The 22,973-nt window shown below is 45.6% G+C and overlaps 1 protein-coding gene across 1 annotated transcript in view; it reads right to left on the minus strand.

Annotated features, from left to right (window-relative positions):
- LOC147736556 (N-acyl-aromatic-L-amino acid amidohydrolase (carboxylate-forming)-like) overlaps positions 1–22,973 on the minus strand; it is a 105,016-nt gene that overhangs the window by 63,839 nt on the left and 18,204 nt on the right. The window contains exons 2-5 of the mRNA XM_086953302.1: positions 18,537–18,789; positions 17,881–18,076; positions 14,414–14,507; positions 8,181–8,288 (exon numbers count right to left, since the gene is read on the minus strand). Of these exons, the coding sequence (XP_086809428.1) occupies positions 8,181–8,288; positions 14,414–14,507; positions 17,881–18,076; positions 18,537–18,769 (631 nt within the window). The 5' untranslated portion in view covers positions 18,770–18,789. The remainder of the gene's footprint in view (positions 1–8,180; positions 8,289–14,413; positions 14,508–17,880; positions 18,077–18,536; positions 18,790–22,973) is intronic.

A 22,973-nucleotide genomic window follows, 5' to 3' on the forward strand; every position in this document is an offset into this window, starting at 1 on the left:
AGATAATTCCTCAATAATAGAAAAAATGTCTTTAGATTTGTTAGTAGAGTTCAAAATCTTATTGGAGAAATAGCTGGATTTAGCCCGGGCTATAGCAGACTTGTATTCCCTCAGCTGAGAAGAGAAGACAGCTTTTGTCTCGGGAGTATATCCTCGACGCCAGCGTCTTTCGGCCTGGCGGAGACTAAGTTTCAGTGCCTTGAGTTCCTCGGTGAACCACCTATGGGCGTCGTGACTGCGCCGCATCTTAACAGGTTTTAGAGGTGCCACCGAGTCAGCGGCGGAGACAAGCCATTGGATAAGATTATCAGACTGAGAGTCAATGGAAGTGGGGGGTCCCGTAGTAGAAGGGGCTGATGAGCTCAGGAGGGAAGTGAATTTGTTGAGGTCGGCCTTGTTCCAATTACGTGCCAGGAAATTAGATTCTCGGGTAATATTGGTCGGGGGAGGCTTAGCAAGGGAGAAAGTGATAAGTAGATGATCTGACCAGGGGCAGGGGAGGACAAGGGGAGTGGAGATGTCTAAAGAAGAAGTCCATACCTGGTCCAAAATATGACCTTTAGCATGTGTGGGTGTGTGTATGTGTTGAATACAATTGAGGCCAAGCATAAGGTCGGAAAAGGCGAGAGAACCCGGGGTTTCGTGAGGGTCCGATGGCCAATAATTGAAGTCGCCGAGAACCAAAACATTAGTGTTGTTGATAGTCAGCTGGGAGATGAGCTCCCCAAACTGAACTGAGAAGTTTGGCATGGGTTGAGGGGGACGGTAAACTAGGACACATACAAGAGAAGACCCAGGTTGCTCCAGCCTGAGAGCAAGACAGTCGGTCATAGGAATGCTGGGGATAGGTATAGGGGAAAACCTGATTGAGTGGCTAATGATGGCTGCGACCCCGCCGCCCACTTTGCCAGAGGGGCGATTGGCTTGCAGTATGTAATATCCTGGGAGGATGGCCGCCAGGATATCGGGGGAGGAATCATCTGTGAGCCAGGTCTCGGACAGGAACAAGATGTCAGGCTGTTCCGATCCTAAGAGATAGAAGATGTCAGTTTTATGGCTGACCAGAGACCGAGTGTTCAGGTACATCACAGATAGGGGGGAATTAGGGGCAGGTACCGAGGTAGAAGAGCGAGGTTTGCCTGCCAGGGCCGGGGGCCTGTGAATAGGGGGTGAAAGAATGAGCTCAGGAAAGGATTTCCTCGATACGGGCAAACCGCATGCGGTGTGCTTGACCGAAGCCTCGGGGGGAGGGAATACAGGTTTGTGCAGTGAGACAATGGCAGAGCGGGAATAGATGATGCGGGGAGCAGAGTGACGAGCCCCGTGCCCCGGCCTGCCGCGGACGGGCGCAGACGGGCTTAACTCAGGCGCAACTACGTCGCGCCTACGTCGCGCCCGCTGCGCTCGTCCGCTGCGCTGACACATTATGGCCGTTTAAATAGGGGCAGGACGAGGGTGGAGTCTCAGGGAAGCTTCATGGGAATTGAATCCCAAACAAAGATGGCGCCCGCTGCCACTGGGAGCCCGAGGTAACAAACAGCCCCCAGCCAGCCACTCGCCTCTGAAAACCGGAAAATAAGGTTAGAGCCCTGCACAACAAAAGGTGAGGTTAAAAATTCAATTTAAAAGACAATGCGCTGCGTGAAAGCGCCGCCGCTCGCATACAGCGGGGCGGAATGCTAAAAGTACAGAGAGGTGCTCTCTCTCTCTCAACTCCCTCAATGTCAGCAAACGAGCCCACTGCCACCGGGCTGTCTGTCAAACACCGAGAGAGGAGTGAAACGCCCTCCTAAATAGGGGCAGGACGAGGGTGGAGTCTCAGGGAAGCTTCATGGGAATTGAATCCCAATCAAAGATGGCGCCCGCTGCCACTGGGAGCCCGAGGTAACAAACAGCCCCCAGCCAGCCACTCGCCTCTGAAAACCGGAAAATAAGGTTAGAGCCCTGCACAACAAAAGGTGAGGTTAAAAATTCAATTTAAAAGACAATACGCTGCGTGAAAGCGCCGCCGCTCGCATACAGCGGGGCGGAATGCTAAAAGTACAGAGAGGTGCTCTCTCTCTCTCTCAACTCCCTCAATGTCAGCAAACGAGCCCACTGCCACCGGGCTGTCTGTCAAATGGCCGGAGGGTCACAAGCGTTCCCAACACACCATAATATCAGATGCTACATAAAGTTAGGAACACATAGCCAATCAGGACACAGCACACACTGTACATGCAGTAATCATGCGCTCCCCATGCCAGACATCTGGGCACATTATCTACTGGCTACATTGTGTCCGCTTGGATTCCCCCTCTAATACATTCATTATGGCTCCAAAGACAGTGCTTCGCATGCCCTAATAAGAAAAGGACCACCAGAACTATTGCATGGCATTCCATGAATTGTATAAAACCCAGTTCAGATCAATTGTGAGTTGAAACAGTCCTCCGACCCTGTGCCTGCAACTGTTCTCCCAGCTGCACTTTTTAATTAAACAAACTGTTCCTGTTTTGCCAAATGCCTCTTGTCTATTGTTTTTTCATGGTATTTCACGTTCAAGCAACAAAGTAACGCAGAGCAACGCAAAGCACTGCTTTGCGTTACCCTGCACCATGAAGGCATTACATGGGTGGTACATTGGCGTTCTCGTGCTACTACCAATTGGTTTGTGATGCAAAACCCGATCTAATGACATTTAGTAGACAAAAAATAATGCTATAATGCAGGTGTTAAATACAGAAATAATTTAATTTCTCCTTTCTTTTCTGAATTTGCATGTGGGCTGCACTGTCCAGCACACCTACAAAAGATGACAAAGTTTTAAAGTTAGTCTAAGCATTATATGCTGTACTAGAAGGTTACCCTTCCAGTTGCAAAGATGTATGGCGATGCATGGACGTCTGAGAGTGGATATGGTGCTCTTCCTGCTCTCTCCCTGTATGTAAGGGAGTGACGCAACTTTTGGTTGAGTTGTGTGGCGGGTCATCAATCTGGGAATACAGGCATTATGAAGAGTGCGCCATTGTCGTCTCCTCCAGTCTTCACTGCAGTGACAGAGCAAACTCCGGTAGGCTCCAGATTAGGGTGAGGCAGGGAGTCATGTTTCTTTCTTCAATTATGGAAGGTATAGGGGCTCTCTACACAGGTAGAAAGAGACTGGGTGACCCCCGAGCAGGATCTAGCACCCAGAGCTGTGGTCCTTGAGAACTACCAGTTGCCTCCATCCACATCCGAATACTTACAAATGGAACCTCATGAAGGTGACCTTCCAGAGTAGGAAATACTGCCCAGTTCAGTGGAAGCTAAGCCATGGTGCTGTGGGCCAGGTGGTAGGAAGGCTGGTGTGCCCCCTGACATCTGATTGCGTATTTGGGTTCACTGTGCCGCTGAGACTCTTAGTTGCTTTACCTCTGCACCTGCTGTACTATTGATAGCTGCCTGAAGGGGTGGTAGTGCCCCTCCCTGACAACACTAGCTGCCGGAAAACTAACTACACTTTATTACAATTAAAAGTGCAAAGTAATTACCAAAAAACGTTTTACAACCCAGTGAGAGACAGAGAGAAGTCAGAGAAAGAGAGCACAATGTCGAGGGGAAGTCAGCAAAAGCACAGCAAAGGATGTGCAGCTAAAAAGCCACAGGGAGGCAGGAGCACAGAAGAGGTAGGTAGAGAGAGTAAAACAGAGAGGACTGTGAGAGGACAGCAGAGGTCAGAGAAAGAGCACATCAGATGAGCACAGAGAACATGGGGCAGGAAGTACACAGCAAAGCATAAAGAGGGCAGAGAGCTCATCAGAAGGGGTATACTGGCATGGTTGATTATTAAATAGCTATTGGAGAAAGAGATGGACAGAGGGCTCAGTGGATGTTATGTTATGTTACTGGATTTTACAGAGCACTCGGCCACTGGGGAAGTTTCTTGGTGATATGCAACAGAAGACAGCACACAACATTACCACGGTTTAATCACAGGCTTGTCTGAAGAGTCAAGTCTTCAGAAGCTTCCGAAATCTCATGCCATTAGAAGTGAATCTAATCTCTGGGGAAAGAGAATTACAAATATGAGGGGCAAGAACAGAAAACCTACAGCCCACTAGTTTCTTCTTTTTGAATGGGGAGATTGTAAGAAGATTCAAGAGAGTGGACGTTAGATTGTGATTGGGGCCATATTTTTTAATTTGAGAAGATAACAAAGCAGGGCATTTGCCATAAAGGGATTTGAAGATAATACAGCCTGTCTTGAACATGGCTCGTTGTTCAACTGGTAACCAATGGAACTTTCTCAACAGAGGGGTGATGTGACAACATCTAGGCTGTTGAAAAATAAGCCTAGCTGCCTGATTTTGGACCAGCTAAAGTCTACAATTGAGGCCTTTAGGGAGGTTAAGATAAAGAGAGTTGTCATAGTTCAACCTGGAGATGACCAATGCCAAAATGACCTAGACCAAGGCGTTAAATGTAAGGAATCTGCCAATGTTCTTATTTTTGTGTAGCTGTACAAAACAGGAGGACATGACCGCTCCTAGTTTGGGTTTCATAGATAGGTTCCCATCAGTGAGGACTCCAAGACTCTTAACAGAGTTCTTGGGCTTGGGGGAGTGCTCATCGTAGGGGGCCAGAAAGAGGGATTCCACAGGTCCAACTTATTGTAGGTGATGACGATCTGTCTTAACAGAATTGAGTTTAGGTTGGCTGCTAGTCCTCCAATCTAGGATGACGAGCATATTGAAAGATTTCGAAGGATTTGAGGAAATGATTGATAGTGAACCACAAATTGAGATCATGCGCATAATTATAAACTCTGACTTACCTCGTCTTTAGAGAGTGCACCAAAGGAAAATGTATAAATTAAAAGGATGGGGAGACAGGGAAGGTCCCTGAGAAAGTTTTTGAGCTTATTCTAGGAGGCCAGAAATTTGGTGGAGAAAAAGGCGGGCTTAGCCTGCCGGATGAACAAAGTTTCTGCTGTTCAGCACAACAAAGGGTGTTCTTTCTATTTCTAACCTTCAGAGAACTATTTGGAAGCATCATGGCTTCAAGCTTGTTTTGATTTCCAAAGAGGAGCATGTACATTCTTGGCTGCTGTAAACCAGCTGGAGATATTCTCTGAATAACTATCAATACTTTCATGAGGGGAGAGGGGAGCGTGGTAGTTAAGGATTCCAAGAAGTGGTCCTGGTCAACTTGGGAACAATGTCTGCAGAGAAGTCCAGGACAGGGGGAAGATTTTGAAGAAATAAGACCAGATAGCTATAATTCAATTAATCGGTGTTCTGACCATATGCAAGGAGAGACTGTAATATGCGCCGCTGATAGATCAATTGACCAAACCTGGTCTAACGTATGGCCTTTCACATGTGTAGGTAAAAATAAGTGTTGTTCAAGATTTAAATTACTTAGCAGATCAGTCGGGTCTTCTCTGACCTGCATGGCTGCTTTCTTTACTTTAAAGAACTGTGTCTGAGTAACATCAGGACATATGTATAGAAACAGCACACACATAATACAATCACACTGCGTCTGCAGGATATACATCATAATGCAATATCATTTCATACAAATGCACTCTCTGAGGGCTGGACGAAGAATTGAGGATCACTGGTGGTCTTGGGCACTGTTAACCAGGATTTACCCCACATAACTTATGATACATGCCCCAGAACTCTTGAACTCTGTTACTCAGGATTAACTACCAAGTAACTTATGATATATGCTCCTGGGTCTCTTAAGATTCCTCACCCTGGATATAAGTATAGCTGTAATCCAAGGAGTGTTTAGCATCCTCTCATGAGATTTACCTTTAACTAAATATTATGTGAGCTCCCAACACTCAGAACTCTCTCACCCAGGATTTACCCCCAAATAGCTACAAATGCATGTTACTCTGGAGCCCCCTCACCCAGGTTGTACTCCAAAATAAGTCAAATATATGCTCCCAAGACTCTTCAGCCCCCTCAGGATGTACCCCAAAATAATTATAATGTATATTACAAGGACCCTTAAGCCCCGTTACTCAGATGAACCCTACAATAATTATAAAACATGGTCCCAGGACACTTGGGCCCCTTACCCTAGATTTACATCCAAAAGCTAAAGTGTATGCTCCCGGAACAGTTGAGCTCTGTTATCTTTATTTTCTTGTTTGCTTTTCCCCCCTCCAACCACCCTTGCCTCTTCCACATAAATATGCAGTGCCATGAAGTCATTAGTGAGATGGCTCAAAACTAAGGCTACATGAAATCTAAAGTTTACTCCTCAGATGCAGGATGTTTCCGCTACAAACCAACAATTCAGAAGCACAATGTGACAGAGAGTCGGTCCGTAACCTCGAAGAATTATGAGGGTTTATCTCTCTTTACCACAACAATTCAAGGACTCGTCTCTCGTTACCACAACAAACCAAGTGTAAGTCTCTCTTTACCACTACAGACCAAGGGTTCATCTCTCTTTACCACTACAAACCAAGGGTTCCTCAACTATGAATCAAGGGTATGTTTCTCTTTACCACAAAGAAACCAAGGGTTGGTCTCTCTGTACCACTACAGACCAAGGGTTTGTATTTCTTTACCACTACAAACCAAGGGTTTGTATTTCTTTACCACTAGAAACCAAGGGTTTGTATTTCTTTACCATTAGAAACCAAGGGTTTATATTTCTTTACCACTACAAACTAAGGGGTTGTTTCTCTTACTATCACAAACTAGGGGATTAGACTCTTCTTACTATTACATACCACAGGTTTGTCTCCTTTTACCACTACAAACCAAGGGTTCCTCTCTCTTTACAACTACGAATCAAGGGTTTGTCTCTCTTTACCACAACAAACCAAGGGTTCCTCTCTCTTTACCACAACAAACCAAGGGTTCCTCTCTCTTTACCACAACAAACTAAGGGGTTGTCTCTCTTTACCACTACAAACTAAGGGGTTGTCTCTCTTTACCACTACAAACTAAGGGGTTGTCTCTCTTTACCACTACAAACTAAGGGGTTGTCTCTCTTTACTTTCACAAATCAGGGGATTAGACTCTTCTTACTATTACATACCAGAGGTTTGTGTCTCCTTTTACCACTACAAACCAAGGGTTTCTCTCTCTTTACAACTACGAATCAAGGGTTTGTCTCTCTTTACACACAACAAACCAAGGGTTTGTCTCTCTTTACTTTCACAAACCAGAGGCTTCTTCTCTCACTACTATTACATACCACAAGTTTGTCTCTTATTACCCCTAGAATCCAAGGGTTCGTCTCTCTTAGCACTACAAACCAGGGGATTTGTCTCTTCTTACTTTTAAATACCATGGGTTTGTCTCTTTTTATCACGACAAACCAAGGTTTTGTCTCACTTTGCCACTATAAACCAAGCGTTTATGTCTCTGTGTCCACTACTAACTAAGGATCCACTACAAACCAGGGGATTTGTCTCTCCTTACTATTACGTACTATGGGGCTGTCTCTGTTTACCACTATAAAATAAGGCTCTGTTTCTCTTTACCACTTCAAACAAAGAGTTTGTTTCTGGTTCATCGCTCTTTACCACGACAAACCAAGGGTTCCTCTCTTTTTACAACTATGAACTAAGGGTTTGTTTCTCTTTACCACCACAAACCAGGGGATTAATCTCTCCTTAATACGTACTATGGGCTTGTCTCTGTTTACCACTATAAACTAAGGGTCCGTTTCTCTTTACAACTTCAAACCAAGTGTATGTCTCTCTTTACCACTACAAATGAAGGGTTTACCTCTCTTTACCATTACACATTAAGGGTTTCTCTCTGTTTACCACTACAGACCAAGGGTTTCTCTCTGTTTACCACTACAGACCAAGGGTTTCTCTCTGTTTACCACTACAGACCAAGGGTTCCTCTCTCTTTACAACTATGAAGCAAGGGGTTGTCTTTATTCATCACTACAAACCAAGGGTCCGTCTCTCTTTACCATTTCAAACCAAGGGTACGTCTTTCTTTACCATTTCAACCCTGTCTCTCTTTACCACTACAAACCAAGGGTTCCCCTCTCTTTACCACTACAAACCAAGATTTCCTCTCTCATTATCACTAGAAACCAAGGCTTTGTCTATGGTTCATCTCTTTTCCACTACAAACCAAGGGTTCATTTCTTTTTACCATTACAAACCAAGAGTTAGTATCTCTTTACCATTTCAAACCAAGGGTTTGTCTCTCTTTACCACTACAAACCTTGATTAAACCTTTCGATGAAATCCAATCCATGTCTGATGAGAATTTTCATTTGAGCGAGACATTCTGCTCTGGCAACACCATGGGGCTGGGGTCCAACTTCAAGCGCTGGGGAGAGAAGAAGAAGATTGGACCATCTATAGTCACATTGTGACACCTTCAGAGACATCAGTCAACCCACGAAATGTATTTTAACAAGTGTGTGCTACTATCTCTTAGAGTGTCGAAGACCCCCACTGCATGTCAACATCTCCTGCATCATCAGGCATCCCTCAGAAAGACAATCACTCATGTATAAGGGAAGTAACACAGCCCGTCAACATACAACCAGTGTGATATAATATTTCTTACAGCATGTGGGATATCACAAAAAAACTATTCTCTTTTACATCAACCCGTATCTTAGACAACTGTAGTTAAAGCATATCCGCTATGAGATAACCAGCCCCTCTTACACCAGCACGTGCACCATGTGCAGCTACAGGCCACTTATTTGCATCATTTTATAGCACTTGCATCTCTTTTAGCTCTTCCTGTCTGTGGGTGACCACTGATAGACCACCTAGCACTGCTCCCAGGCCCCAGACATGTCATTCCCTGTGCGTGACTTGTCTACACCACTCGACAACCTTTAAAGCCCAATATAAATGATTCTTTTTGAGTTAACTGCTCTTAGACCATTAGACCTCTCTCTAGTCCCAAATAAGGCATCCTCTGTAAGATGATTGTTCTTACACCATCATACAACTCTCCTGCTTGCCCCAGGTAGTTACTTCTGTCTAAAGATATTGAAACATCTCTCCCTGTCCGGATAACTCATATTCCCTCAGTTATGACTGCTTTAACACTATCTGACATACCGCCCAGCAACAGACACACCATTCTCTATGAGATGACAGCTGCAACAACATCAGAAGCACCTTCATGCCCCAGAAGTCATTCTCTCGGAGGTGATATCAGGTACCCCTCATGCTTCAGACAACTCATTCAGTGTGAGGTCACTACTCTTCCTCCATAACTCGAATCTCTGAGAGGTGACCACGCCTACACCATCAAGCACCCTTCCCAATCATGGATAACACATGTGCTCTATGAGGTGACCACTCTTCCATCAGGCACCTCTCCCAGCCGTGGATTATTCAAATCCCCTGCGTTGTGAGAATATATGATGATACATCGCATGCAATTACAACGCTGTTGTTACAACACAAGTGTTGTTACAAAGCATTTCTATTACTTCGCAAACTTTAACCACACATATGCCTTTACCACGCATACCATTATAATGCAAAGGAATGCGTGGAAAAGGCATACACTTGATAAAAGTGCTTAAGGTAAGTATATACAGCAGCCGAAATGCATTCGCCATTTGAAAAGAATATAAGAAAATAAAGCTGCTTCCAAAGGTTTTCCCTGTTGTGGCCTCTGCTCTCTGCTCAGGAGGGGTTCTGTTCATAAATTCAGCGTTTGTTAGGGACGCTCTACAGAGGCCTCCACTTCCTCAAAAGACTCGGAGAAAAACCTGACACGGCTGTGCCTTCGTCTTACTTCCATGGTAATGGAATTTCCGAGTCTGCCTTGAAGAACGGAACTAAAGAGGGCAGTAGTGCTGAGGTATTCAGACCTCAACCAGGACGGTGCGCAACGGCAAGCTGTCCCCTCTACACAGGTCCGGACTGAAAGGTTGAAGTGGCAAACGGGGACCGGAGGAAGTGCACTTCAAAAGAATTTTGTAGCGGGACATTGGTTCTTATGTGCGGATATTGAGACCGTGCACCTCCGTGCAATACCAAGATTCAAATTGCAAAATACCCCTCACGTCACCTACCTGGTAACAAGATGTTGGATTCTGGGTAATGCAGTCCACAAGGATACCGGAATCACATCAGGTGAGCTGACACACAAAGGGGCGGAGTGAACCTGAGACTATAACTAAGGAGGCAGGACTTACCAGCAGCTTGCCAAGAACCTCCTGCTATTGGGCGCTGAGGAAGGCTGTTTCAGCAGCCGAAATGCATTCGCCATTTGAAAAGAATATAAGAAAATAAAGCTGCTTCCAAAGGTTTTCCCTGTTGTGGCCTCTGCTCTCTGCTCAGGAGGGGTTCTGTTCATAAATTCAGCATTTGTTAGGGACGCTCTACAGAGGCCTCCACTTCCTCAAAAGACTCGGAGAAAAACCTGACACGGCTGTGCCTTCGTCTTACTTCCATGGTAATGGAATTTCCGAGTCTGCCTTGAAGAACGGAACTAAAGAGGGCAGTAGTGCTGAGGTATTCAGACCTCAACCAGGACGGTGCGCAACGGCAAGCTGTCCCCTCTACACAGGTCCGGACTGAAAGGTTGAAGTGGCAAACGGGCACCGGAGGAAGCGCACTTCAAAAGAATTTTGTAGCGGGACATTGGTTCTTATGTGCGGATATTGAGACCGTGCACCTCCGTGCAATACCAAGATTCAAATTGCAAAATACCCCTCACGTCACCTACCTGGTAACAAGATGTTGGATTCTGGGTAATGCAGTCCACAAGGATACCGGAATCACATCAGGTGAGCTGACACACAAAGGGGCGGAGTGAACCTGAGACTATAACTAAGGAGGCAGGACTTACCAGCAGCTTGCCAAGAACCTCCTGCTATTGGGCGCTGAGGAAGGCTGTTTCAGCAGCCGAAATGCATTCGCCATTTGAAAAGAATATAAGAAAATAAAGCTGCTTCCAAAGGTTTTCCCTGTTGTGGCCTCTGCTCTCTGCTCAGGAGGGGTTCTGTTCATATATATATATATATATATATATATATATATATATATATATATATATATATATCAACACATACATACACATAGATATATACATACATACACACATATATATTTTTTACCAAAACTTATTTAAAAGGAACTAAATCGGAGTGTAATTTTAAGAATGTGTTTTCTATGTCTATTGTGCTGTTAACGCCCATTCACTGATTGTGCACAGTATTTAATCACAACCATTGGTTGCCATTGTCATGTGAACAAGGCTACAGTGACGTAGCCGAAACGCGTCATGCTGAAGACAGGGGTCAATAAACCACCTTGCAATCATTTGAAGCGCTTCAGTGTGGTCTGTACTATGGGTGGGCGGCCAGCTACGCTCCGTGCACGGAGTGTGCGTAGTGCCGCCTACTCCGCATTTTGCGTAGCGGGCGTAGCCAGGCGGCACTACGCACGCTCCGCAGACGGAGCGTAGCTGGCCGCCACCCGCCTCCCTCCCGCCCTCCCTAAATACTTTAAATGAAAAGTTTAAATTAATTAAAATGCACTTACCTTGCCCGCCGCTGCCCGCCGCGTCCCCGGGGCTTGCTATCTTCGTTCTGCCGTCTTGTTTACTAATGCGCATGCGCGGGCGGCCGCGCATGCGCATTTCTCACGAGAAAATGCGCATGCGCGGCCGCCTCCGCATGTGCATTAGTAAACAAGACGGCAGCAATGAAGATAGCGAGCCCCGGGGACGCGGCGGGCAGCGGCGGGCAAGGTAAGTGCCTTTTAATTATTTTAAACTTTTAATTTAACGTATTTAGGGAGGGCGGGAGGGAGGCCTGTGGTGCGTAGTGGGGCTACGCGGAGTGCGGAGGTGGGCGTAGTTTCTCGCCCACTTCACGTAGCTCCGCGAAGCCCCACTACGCCCACTACGCCCAGGGCTAGTCTGTACCTGGTTGGAAGTCGGAATCCAGATCCGATAGACAGGAGTTTGGTACATATATATACACATATATCACTGCTTCAACCTCCGTGTAGTTCCTCACACACCTTGCAAAATTGCGTCTACGGCCTGCTGCTTGGTGTATGAGGAATGAGGAGACAGCGTGCATGCACACACACACATATATATATATTTTTTTTTACCCTTAAAACTCTGAAATTACCTTTACTACCCCAAGACCCATACTCCCTAAAACCCTAAAATTACTCCTAGTACCCCAGTACCCATACCCCCAAAAATCCTAAACTTATCCTTTCTACCCCAATACCCAAACCCCCTTAAAATCTAAAATTACCCTTTGCACCCCAAAATCCAAAGCCACCCTGAACCCCAACACCCAAACTCACCCTGAACCCTAACATTCGCCCTGGCACCCCAAAACCCAAACACACCATGAACCCTAAAATTAACCCTTGCACACCAAACCCTAAACACACCCTGAACCCTAAAATTACCCTTGGCACCACAAAACCCAAACACACCTTAAAATTACCCCTGGGACCCCAAAACCCAAACCCACCCTGAACCCTAAATTTAACTCTGCGACCCCAAAACCCATATCCACCCAGAATCCTAAAATTACCCCTGGCACCCTAAAACCCATACCCACCCTGAACACTAAAATTCGCCCTGGCACCCCAAAACCCAAACACACCCTGAACCCTAAAATGAACCCTTGCACACCAAACCCCAAACACACCCTGAACCCTAAAATTACCCTTGGCACCACAAAACCCAAACACACCCTAAAATTACCCCAGGGACCCCAAAACCCAAACCCACCCTGAACCCTAAATTTAACCCTGGCACCCCAAAACCCATATCCACCCTGAACCCTAAAATTACCCCTGGCACCCTAAAACCCATACCCACCCTGAAATCTAGAATTACCCTTGCTACCCCATAACCCATACCCACCCTAAGCATTAAAATTATCATTGGCACCCCAAAAGCAAAATCCACCCTGAACCTTTAAAATTAACCTTGGCATCCCAAAATCTATACCGCTACACCCCAAAACCCAAACACACCCTAAACCCAGTACTTATCTTATACTTACATGTAAAACACGTATGCCTTTACCATACATGCGTTTACAACGAAATTTGTTGTAAAGGCAAGCGTCGTAATAGCATATGTATTGTAATGCCATGTGTTGTAATGGCATTGCGATGTAAGGGTAGTTGCGTTGTTACAACCGCATTGTAATGGTGACGCATTTTAACATCCGCGTTGTAAAGGATGTTTCCCGCGAGGTGACCACTCATACACCAAGAGGCGCCAATCCAAGGCTGGATAACTCCCATCTCTGTGAGGCGACCACTCTTAAACCATCATACACACCTCCAGCCCCGGATAACTCATATCTCTGTGAGGTGACCCAAGTTACACCATCAAGCACCACTCCCAACACCAAATACCTCATATCCTCTGCAAGGTGACCACTCTTACACCATCAGGCATCCCTCTCAGCCCAGGACATCACATATGCTCTGCGAGGTGACCACTCTTAAACTATCATGCACTGCTCTCAGCCCGTGATAACATGTGCTCTATGAGGTGACCACTCTTCCATCGGGCACCCCTCCCAGCTGTGGATTACTCAAATCCTGGACAACTCATATCCTCTGAAAGGTAACCACTTATGCACCATCAGACACCCCCCCCCAGCCGTGGATTACTCTTATCCTCTGCCAGGTGACCCCTCTTACACCCTTAGGCATCCCCCAGCCCTGGATTATTCATATCCTCTGCAAGGTGACCACTCTTACACCATCAGACACCTCTGTCAGCCTCGGATAACTCATATCTCTGTGAGGTGACCACTCTTACACCAACAGGTACCCCTAAAAAATCCTAGATATCTCATATCCTATGTGAGTTGACAACTCTTCCACCATTAGACACCACTCCCAGCCCTGAATAACTCATATACTCTGCAACATGACCACTCTTCAACCAGATGACCCCCCCCCCCAAGCCCCAGATAACACGTATCCTCTGCGAGGTGACACCTCTTACACCATCAGATCCCCCTCCACCCTTGGATTACTCATGTCTGTGTGAGGTGACCACTCTTCCACCATCAGACCCCCCTCCACCCTTGGATTACTCATATCTCTGTGAGGTGACCACTCGTCCACCATCAGACCCCCTTCACCCTTGGATTACTCATATATGTGTGAGGTGACCACTCTTCCACCATCAGACCCCCCTTCACCCTTGGATTACTCATATCTGTGTGAGGTGACCACTCTTCCACCACCAGACCCCCCTTCACCCTTGGATTACTCATATCTGTGTGAGGTGACCACTCTTCCACTATCAGACCCCCCTTCACCCTTGGATTACTCATATCTCTGTGAGGTGACCACTCTTCCACACTCAGGCACTCCGCTCAGCCCTGGACATTTCATATCCTCTGCGAGGTCACCAGTCTTGCACCATCAGACAATCCTCCCACCTTCCAGAGTGAAACCTGAGAATGGACTCACTAATGGCATTCTTGCAGATGGAGTTTATGGTGTACGTCTCCTGACCTTCCAGATCGTAAATGCAGATTGTACATTTATCGTCCGCAAAATTGTTCTATTTTGGAAACAAAATCAGAGAATCAATGAGGGCAGAAACATCATGACATCTTAGAAAGGCAATGCATAGCCCAAGTAGTCATAGGCCCTTAGTGAGCAATGTGTGGTGTTAATGTGGGCCCAGAAGTGGGCCAACACAGAAGTCTGCGAGATGTCTTCACCAGAACCCTGTTGGGTTCCCAGATACAAACAAGAAGACTGTCTTGCACTCAGTGTATAAACAAGTGGGACACTCACCAATAGTAGCAGGAGAAGAAGGAGAAGACACATTAAGAAGGAAGGAATGTAGAGATGCATTCACCAGAGCAGGACAGGCCATTCCACATCAGAGTAGGCCTCTCACACTGCAGTAGACACTGTTTGGCTGGCCGCAACTAGTTGCCATTCTGGGTCCTTAAAAACAGCACCGCTATACGTTTTCCTGATCAGCAAATGTAAGGTTGGAATTCAACAATTGCTCCGTCTCCCTCACAGATGCTCAGTTTGCACTCAGCTTCCCGGATTTATCCCCTTATTGATTCCCGAGTGCTTTTTCACTCTCACAGGCGTCAACCATCCTTCTGTATCTGTGTGTCCAATGCCTCCAAGTGTTTTATTTGTAATAATGGAAGTGCCAGGTTTCTCGTCAAGAGACCACTATAGCTTGCACCACACATTCCCACTGCTATAGTGCCAATGAGATTAACACCACAACTACTAACCATCACATTCCTACAAGCGTGACAATTTGGACTATTTCACACCCCCAAAGCTATAAGAATGGCTTGGGAGGCAGATAATAGTAATTTTTAATGTATATTTAATTAATACTTCACTGTTCTTGTGGTTATACGTAAATTAGCTAGACACTGCCACCTTGTGGCAGAATCTCCCAAGTGCTAGTGTTGACAATTGAGTGGTGGTGCCGAGTACAGGAAACCACCGGGTCAAATTAAGGACTGATGCCTCCATCGGCTCTGTGGCAAGATTCCTGGAGCCAGGAGAGTTGTAGCTGGAATCTGTTTCTCAAAGTGATGCCAGTTGGCACTGGTCCAGGTTCTGCTGTTCCATCCCGATTTATCTTACCAATCATCCGTAGGAGCCAGGGTCTCTCCCTTTCTGTCCCCTTCCCCTTTTCCCCATGAACAGGTTTCTTCTGAGCCTTCAATTCTCTATAAGGCGTGAAAAGATGTTGGGGGATAGATTGAGTTTTTAACTTTACTCCAGAACTTGATAAATGCCAAGGGCCAAACAAAATCACTCTCCACCAACTTTGACATGTGTACATTTTTACTCATCCTCTCCGCCCACACAGAGACTCCCAGGCCCAGCTCTCCCAGGGCCAGCTCTCCCATGCTGCTGCACCGCTCTGCTTCCTCCCAGTTTTTCTGAGAGCCTTCTCCTGCTTTTGCCTCGTTCTTTACTTCTCCTTCCTCTCTCCCGTTTTTCTGAGAGCCTTCTGCTTTTGCCTCGTTTTTTAGGCCTTTCGCCTAGAAGCAGCGCAAGAAATTTAGGAGCTAAAAATGGGGTTTAGGAGACTGCCCTAGAAATGGCACACGCACAAGCGTGTGCTTTTCCTTTTGTGGCATGTTATTGGCCTTTGCAAGCGTGTATTTTACATATCCGGCACGCAATAGGCCATGGGAGGGTGCACTTCTGCCCATGTCCTATTGGTGTCTATTACGCGCACCAAAGGCCATGTGGTTTCAATTATTGTGCCCAGACACGGGCGCGATCATTGAAAACAAATGTTTCGCTGTGGCGAGCACGCACGCACCTTTCGCGGGTGTGTTTTTTTTTCACAATAGCGATCGCTTGCGAGATCACTTTCACTGCCGCTTGTATTAATATGTATTTTTTGTTTTTAGTGAGTGCTGTGCTTTTAACCAATAGCTAAATTGTGCAGTGCCGATACATTAACATGTTTTGACTTTTCTACTCGGAGATTTCCTGGCTGGTTTCGACTACTGGTGATTATTTCAGTGTCTACTCTTGGCTTTACTACCCTCTGTTAGCTGCATTCTTCTCTTTTCAATTGTTTCTATCTTTATAATGCTTCCTTTTGGTACTGTGCTTGGACAACTGTGCTCTGGAAGCTCTGTGCTTCTAGAGCAGTGCTCTGGGATATTTGTCTTAACTATTGATTCGCAATAAACCATTCTTTAATAGAAAGCAGCATTAAATATGTTTTTTTGATCATTTATGTATAGCATACAGATTTTTCGAGCTGCCACAATCGGGCACTTCAGCCACGATCAGGCCACTTCATCTACTGTGCTGCCATACATAGATAGATGGACGGTGGCTTTGCATTCTTCTCTGTATTAACCTCATAGATGCTTGTAAACATCCCTCCCCAGTGCTGCGCTGTCCATTGGAACTAGTGCTGAATGGACGTCCAATGGTCGTGCGCAGCACTGGGGAGGTAGTGCTGCCGTCGGCCAACGCACCGACGCAGCACTTAAGGGGTTAAGTCTGTGGGTCTTGCTGGTTAAAGTGAGACTATGCACAGCAACCTATTTGGCCTCGGTTCACTTGCTGCTTCTGCCACCTATGGAAATAAATCTACTCCTCGTGTATGAGGCGGCGAAAATGTCAGGACACATGAAACACGTGGAAGGGATTTCCTGAAAGCAAGACTGTAGTAGTTTCTGTTTTCATTAGTCGTCTAGTGTATTGTCAGAACTGGATCCAGCAGTTCAGCCTGTGAGAGGATCTGGTCGGTCACAATAGATCACCTGTGAGAGTCAGATTGAAGCTGAGGTTTACTGCTCAGAAGATGTCCAGGCTCTTGTCACAGGGAGCAGAGTGTTCACCATGTATGGTCAGTATCAGAACATAGTCCTGCATCTGAGGATCTATGAGCAGGTCAAATGCCCAATTAGATCAAACATTATTGATAAAGAGAATTCCAAGATGCGTTTCTTTAAGATAACTCGGTTAGCGGCGGGGAAGACCAGCTGAAAAGTATCTTAGTTTTGCAGTTCTGTAACTGAGTCAAGTGACCTTGTTTATTGCATTATACTAGTTTTAGAGATTGAATAGTAAAGTGTTAAAGACATAGGACCTGATTTAGAATTTAGCAGACAGGGTATCCCGTTAAGACGCGGTGGATGTCCTGCCCGCTGGATTAAGACGGTCATTGACAATGAACCTAGAATGGACATGTAAAGCCAATATGCTGCATAGACAACAGAATGCCTACCCATGAACCACTGTAAGCCTGATCCATTATCAAGACTGATTGGACATTTTGGAATTTTTTTAACAAATGTGACAACTTTATGATGTTTGTGTGTGTTTTGGAAGAGTTACTGTAAATGCCATTGTTTTGTGATTCATATGCTTTGCTTCTGTGCTGTAATGTTATACTTTTGAAAAGTAAAACCTACCTTCATGTAGTTTGCCAGGTGGACTGAAAAGGGGTTCTGGGGGCTCTCCACCATGATGCAGGCCCCCACGTTGGAGGTGGTGTTGTGCATGTCGAACATCAAGTCATGAGCCTCCGGAGAGCCCTTCGGACCGTAGATTCTGTTGAGTTCCTTTGCTCGTTGCACCTCGTAGGGCTCGTCTTGGGAATCTGGAGCACTGCAAGGGGGGACGTGGAAGATCAGGGAATAGAGTCCTCATTAGTACCTGTTTTTTGGGGTAGATGTCTTTTGGGGTAATATTAAAGAGTTAAGCTTCGCCTGAGATCTAAGGCATAAATGGTCAAGCAGTGAGCAGTTTGGGCTATCACAGGTCCATTGAGGGCTGTGTACTATTGGTGAGGGGGAGGGAGTGAGTGAGAGTGTGTGTGTGTGCGCAAGCGTGGGTGTGGGATGCATGTGTGTGTATGTACGCACAGGTGTGTGTGGGTGAATGTGCTGTTGTGTGCTGTGTGTGTAAATGTGCAGTTGTGTGCATGTAGGTGCTGTGTATGTGCATGTGTGTCTCTCTCCTGTGGCGAAGAGGGCGTCTTTCAGTGAGGTAGGTCACCCCAGGAATGAGACCAAAGGGGAAGTAGCAAGGTTTCTAGAGAAAGCAAGAGAAACAGAAAAGTACTCACTCTAAGAACTCCGTTTTGAAGCTGCGGTTCAGGTCCTGCTGTGTGTACCGTACGCACTTCTCCGTGGCACGCGGATTGGCGATAAATGCAGTTGCACTGAAGGTGGAACGGCACAACTCAGAAGGGTCTTTAATCCAGTGCTTGGCAAGGAAGACCCCCGACATTTCATTACCATGTGTGCCCCCGCTCACGACAACACGAGTCAGTGGCTTCAAGACGACCTGGGATGTCATCCTACGAGCTGGGTAGGACCCTACAACAACAACAACAAAAAAGTTGGTCACCTCATAAGTTAATGATATTGAAATTTGTAGAGCGCGCTGTTACCCACGGGTGGCCTGGCGCTATGTGCTTTATCCTACACTTGGGGAAAAACTGCCAAACAAATAAATAAGCAGCCTTCCTTTTCTAGGATAATGCACACAGTCAGCTGATCCCTAGCTGTAGTGGTTTTGCAAATGAACAGAGTTCGGGCGTGAGTGAGGCGGATGCCTCCATTTCAATTGTATTCTCCTCATTCTTTTCGATTTGGCCTCACGACTACACAGCCCCTTCCAAAGCACTTGCCAGGTCGCTTTTATTTAGCTCAGTGCCTCTTTTCCAGCCTATATTTTGATTTTTTACTTGTCCAGAAGTTGCTTTAGAAGTTATCTACAAGGCACAATGAAGGCTTTAATCACAATTTAAGATTGCACGTGTACTCTCAATATAACAGTTCAGACTTACAAATACAAGGGCACATAAACATTTCGCAATACAATAAACATGAAAATGACAGGTCAATTGCTCATGTCACACACATTTCTAATGAAGGTGCTTAAAGGATCCTAGACTAAACAGAAACACATGCCACATCATGGTTCACACAGCTCGGAATTCTCAAGAGTGAAATCATACAAAAATCTTGATAAATTGTCATTAATACAAGCAGTGAGGATTTTATCAGGAAAGCTGTTGTAGGTGCTGAGCACTTGCAGAACATGTGGTGCTAAAGTGAAGGGCACATCATTGAGCAGGTCGGAAATCAAAGGATTGCCTTCTAGATTTTGACTTCTTCCACTTGCAGCAGAGCTCTCAGCTGCACTCAGCCACTGCGAAGTTTCCATGTTTGCCTGTGAAGCGTTGGGTGTAGCTCCTTTCTCTGGAAATGAACTTCTGTTGTTTTTAGGTCGAGCCTAGAGCAGCGCATGCACTGCTTGCTCGACTTTTAGCACGGGGTTTTCAAAGTGCTACCCACAGGCTTTTCCTGGCCTCAAGCTTGCGTGCACGCGCGCAACGGCCATCCGCATTTCTTATCTATTCTTCCGCATCGCTAGCCATTGTTAACAGCTCAGAACGAATTACCTGCATGTCCCCAAAAAAAGTCCTACTCTCAAACAGTCCTACTTACATTATTGCTAAAACCGCAGGACCTTTTTCCGCCTACAAAACAGCTACACTACGTATAGTTACATGTCAAGTACAACAAAGAAAGATTGAGTGAGAAGGGCTCAATGGAGGTGCAGAGACTTAGATAAAAGTGCATGATTTTGTTACAGCTCCACTTTGTCAGAAATACAGACTGTTAGAGCATACAGAATTGTCTGGGAAACATTATGTGCATGGATTCATCAGTGATCAATGCCGGGTCTGCGTGACCAGGTTCCAAACATCACTCATTCGCCAACCATTCACCACTTGCCCCTCTGCACCTTCCCTTTCAGTTCTGAATTGTGTGTAGAAACAGCATAATTTACCCGGGCCGAGACAGAGTGTCACCATCCAGTTCAAACTTGCCCCGTCCATGACAAACAGTATTTATAAACAATATTGCTCAACTGCAGAGGCAAGTGGGGGACTCTAGAGCCAATGAGCATTTCTGATTTTTGTGCAGCGTACTAGGATTGGCTGAGGTACACCAATCTTAGATCACTTTACATAATACGCGCTCCTCTCGCTCCAATACGGCTGCTTTAAATTACAGACAATGAAATTAGGCTGAATTCACGAACGGTCTGTGTAAGTAGCGTGCAAGCAATCATCATGTTGCGCAGGCGTGCAGTGTGTCATTGTGTAGTTAAGATTTGATGCCCAAGATATTTTTTGTGTGCGTGCCCCCGGTTTTCTTGCGATACATTACAGTGTGGCAAAAAACATCTCCCAAAGCACGCACATATTAAAAGTCTGTGAGCCAATGAGCATTTCTGATTTTTGTGCAGCGTACTAGGATTGGCTGAGGTACACCAATCTTAGATCACTTTACATAATACGCGCTCCTCTCGCTCCAATACGGCTGCTTTAAATTACAGACAATGAAATTAGGCTGAATTCACGAACGGTCTGTGTAAGTAGCGTGCAAGCAATCATCATGTTGCGCAGGCGTGCAGTGTGTCATTGTGTAGTTAAGATTTGATGCCCAAGATATTTTTTGTGTGCGTGCCCCCGGTTTTCTTGCTATACATTACAGTGTGGCAAAAAACATCTCCCAAAGCACGCACATATTAAAAGTCTGTGAGCGCCGACTTCAGTACCAACTTACTGTACCTCACCCATACCGGACTTTGAGAGATATGAGCCGAATGTTTTTGATTTTCAGTATAAAGCAGGCAGCTTGAGTATATTTGATGCTTTGTTGTTGATAGATATTATACATTGGTGGGGTGTGGTTGGAGGACTAACCTAGACATGTTTACATGCAAACTGGTGCATTTGACTTGCGTATTGCCCACGTGGTTGTGTATTAATTAGCTGGAGTTATCGCATAGTGGCAATTAAACCAATGGTGAGCAAAATTCAGACCATCATGGACTGGATTGCTCCCACTTCCTAGACTCGGGTCAAAGCTTTCTTGGGCCTGACAGGATACTACAGGAGTTTTGTTAAGGGCTATGGGTCCATAGTGACATCCCTTAATGATCGCACCTCCAAAAGAAGACATTAGAAAGTTCAGTGGACAGAAGGCATTTTTTGTTTCTTATACATTTTCCATAATAAAAGAGCCTGCTTCTGAACAAGGATACAACTGAATCTGGTTGGAGTTATGTTAACAGTGCTACAACACAAGAACCAGTTTACCCATTTTTGACCTTTTCTATCACGCAAACATTAAAAAACTCGAAACAGCAAATACAAGCCAGCTTGTGGTATCAGACTTAAAATTACGCCTAGCTTCCAATGGACAATTAAAAGATAAAATATGGCATGCAGGGACCAGCCAAGTTTTCCTAAGTTCAGCGTAAAAGGAACAACAGAAAAAAAAGTGCTCAGTGGTTTCAGGTGAAATATGGCATAAAGGACACAATGGGTTAACAGACAGGTTTGCCCATGAACTCTTCAATGCATTCAAAGGTATCTAAACTGAACATACAGAGCTCGAGCCTGGGGCGGTTCATTATCATCCATAAACCTTTCAAACGCAAATACTCCTTTAATATTTAAAAACCCCGCAGTCAAAGTGCCATGTGCAAACCGGTCAACCCTTTCTGAGATCATTAGTTCCCAGAACCATTTTTTGACTGAAGGGATTGTAAATTTAGTCATAGACCCTGGGTCTTCCCAGAGCTGCACCAACCCAATTTTTGTAAACCAAACCTTGATCTTACTAAACCACTTGATGCGGCCTGTTTGATTATGAAGAGCAGTCAGTTCTACCAAAGCCTCCCTCAGGGGCACCTCTGTTTTGCTTATCCACACCCTGATCCAGAACAGGATTGACCTCAAAGTGGCATAATGGTCAATAGGCTTTAGGCCAAGATCTAATCTAAGTGGCAGGAGTGGTGTATTCACTGGGAGATTCATAATGGCTCTCAAAAATTTGTTTTCAGCACAAGTTAGTTCTGTCATGTTTTCCAACCCTCACAATTCGGCCCCATAGAGGGCCGCACCTAGACCCTTAGCCCTATGAATTTCAATAATAGGAGATATTGGCCGAAAAAGGGAAGCTCTTGGTCTTTGAACTATAGCACAATCAACATGCTGAAGGGTCGCAATACTTTTTTCTATCTGCGGTGTCCATGCCAGCCTATCGTTGATACGGATACCCAGATAGTCAAAAGAACCAACCAGCTCCAGACTATGCGTGCCCAGGGTAAGTTTCCTCTTATTAGACTTATATGGATTAAAGACCATATATTTGGTCTTCAGCCCATTTATTTCTAGACCCTTATCTTTGCAAACTAGGGCAAATTTGTTCAAAAGATTTTGAATGCCACAGGGTGTTCTGGCAGTAGGCAGTGTGTTGTCTGCAAAAAGCAGACAGGGCACTACCTTTCCAGCCAATTTTGGGGGGTCACCATCGCAATTAAAAAGTTCTCCTATTAGGCCATTTATATAGAGGATAAACAGTGTAGGAGCAATAACGCATTCATGACGAACGCCCTTCTGGAAAGCTATGGCGTCAGTATTCCACCTGACCCTGGCGAAGGTATATTGATGTAACCTAACCAAAAGTCTGAGCAA

Source organism: Lissotriton vulgaris, chromosome 1_2 (assembly GCF_964263255.1).
Source record: "Lissotriton vulgaris chromosome 1_2, aLisVul1.2, whole genome shotgun sequence".
NCBI classification, from domain to species: domain Eukaryota; kingdom Metazoa; phylum Chordata; class Amphibia; order Caudata; family Salamandridae; genus Lissotriton; species Lissotriton vulgaris.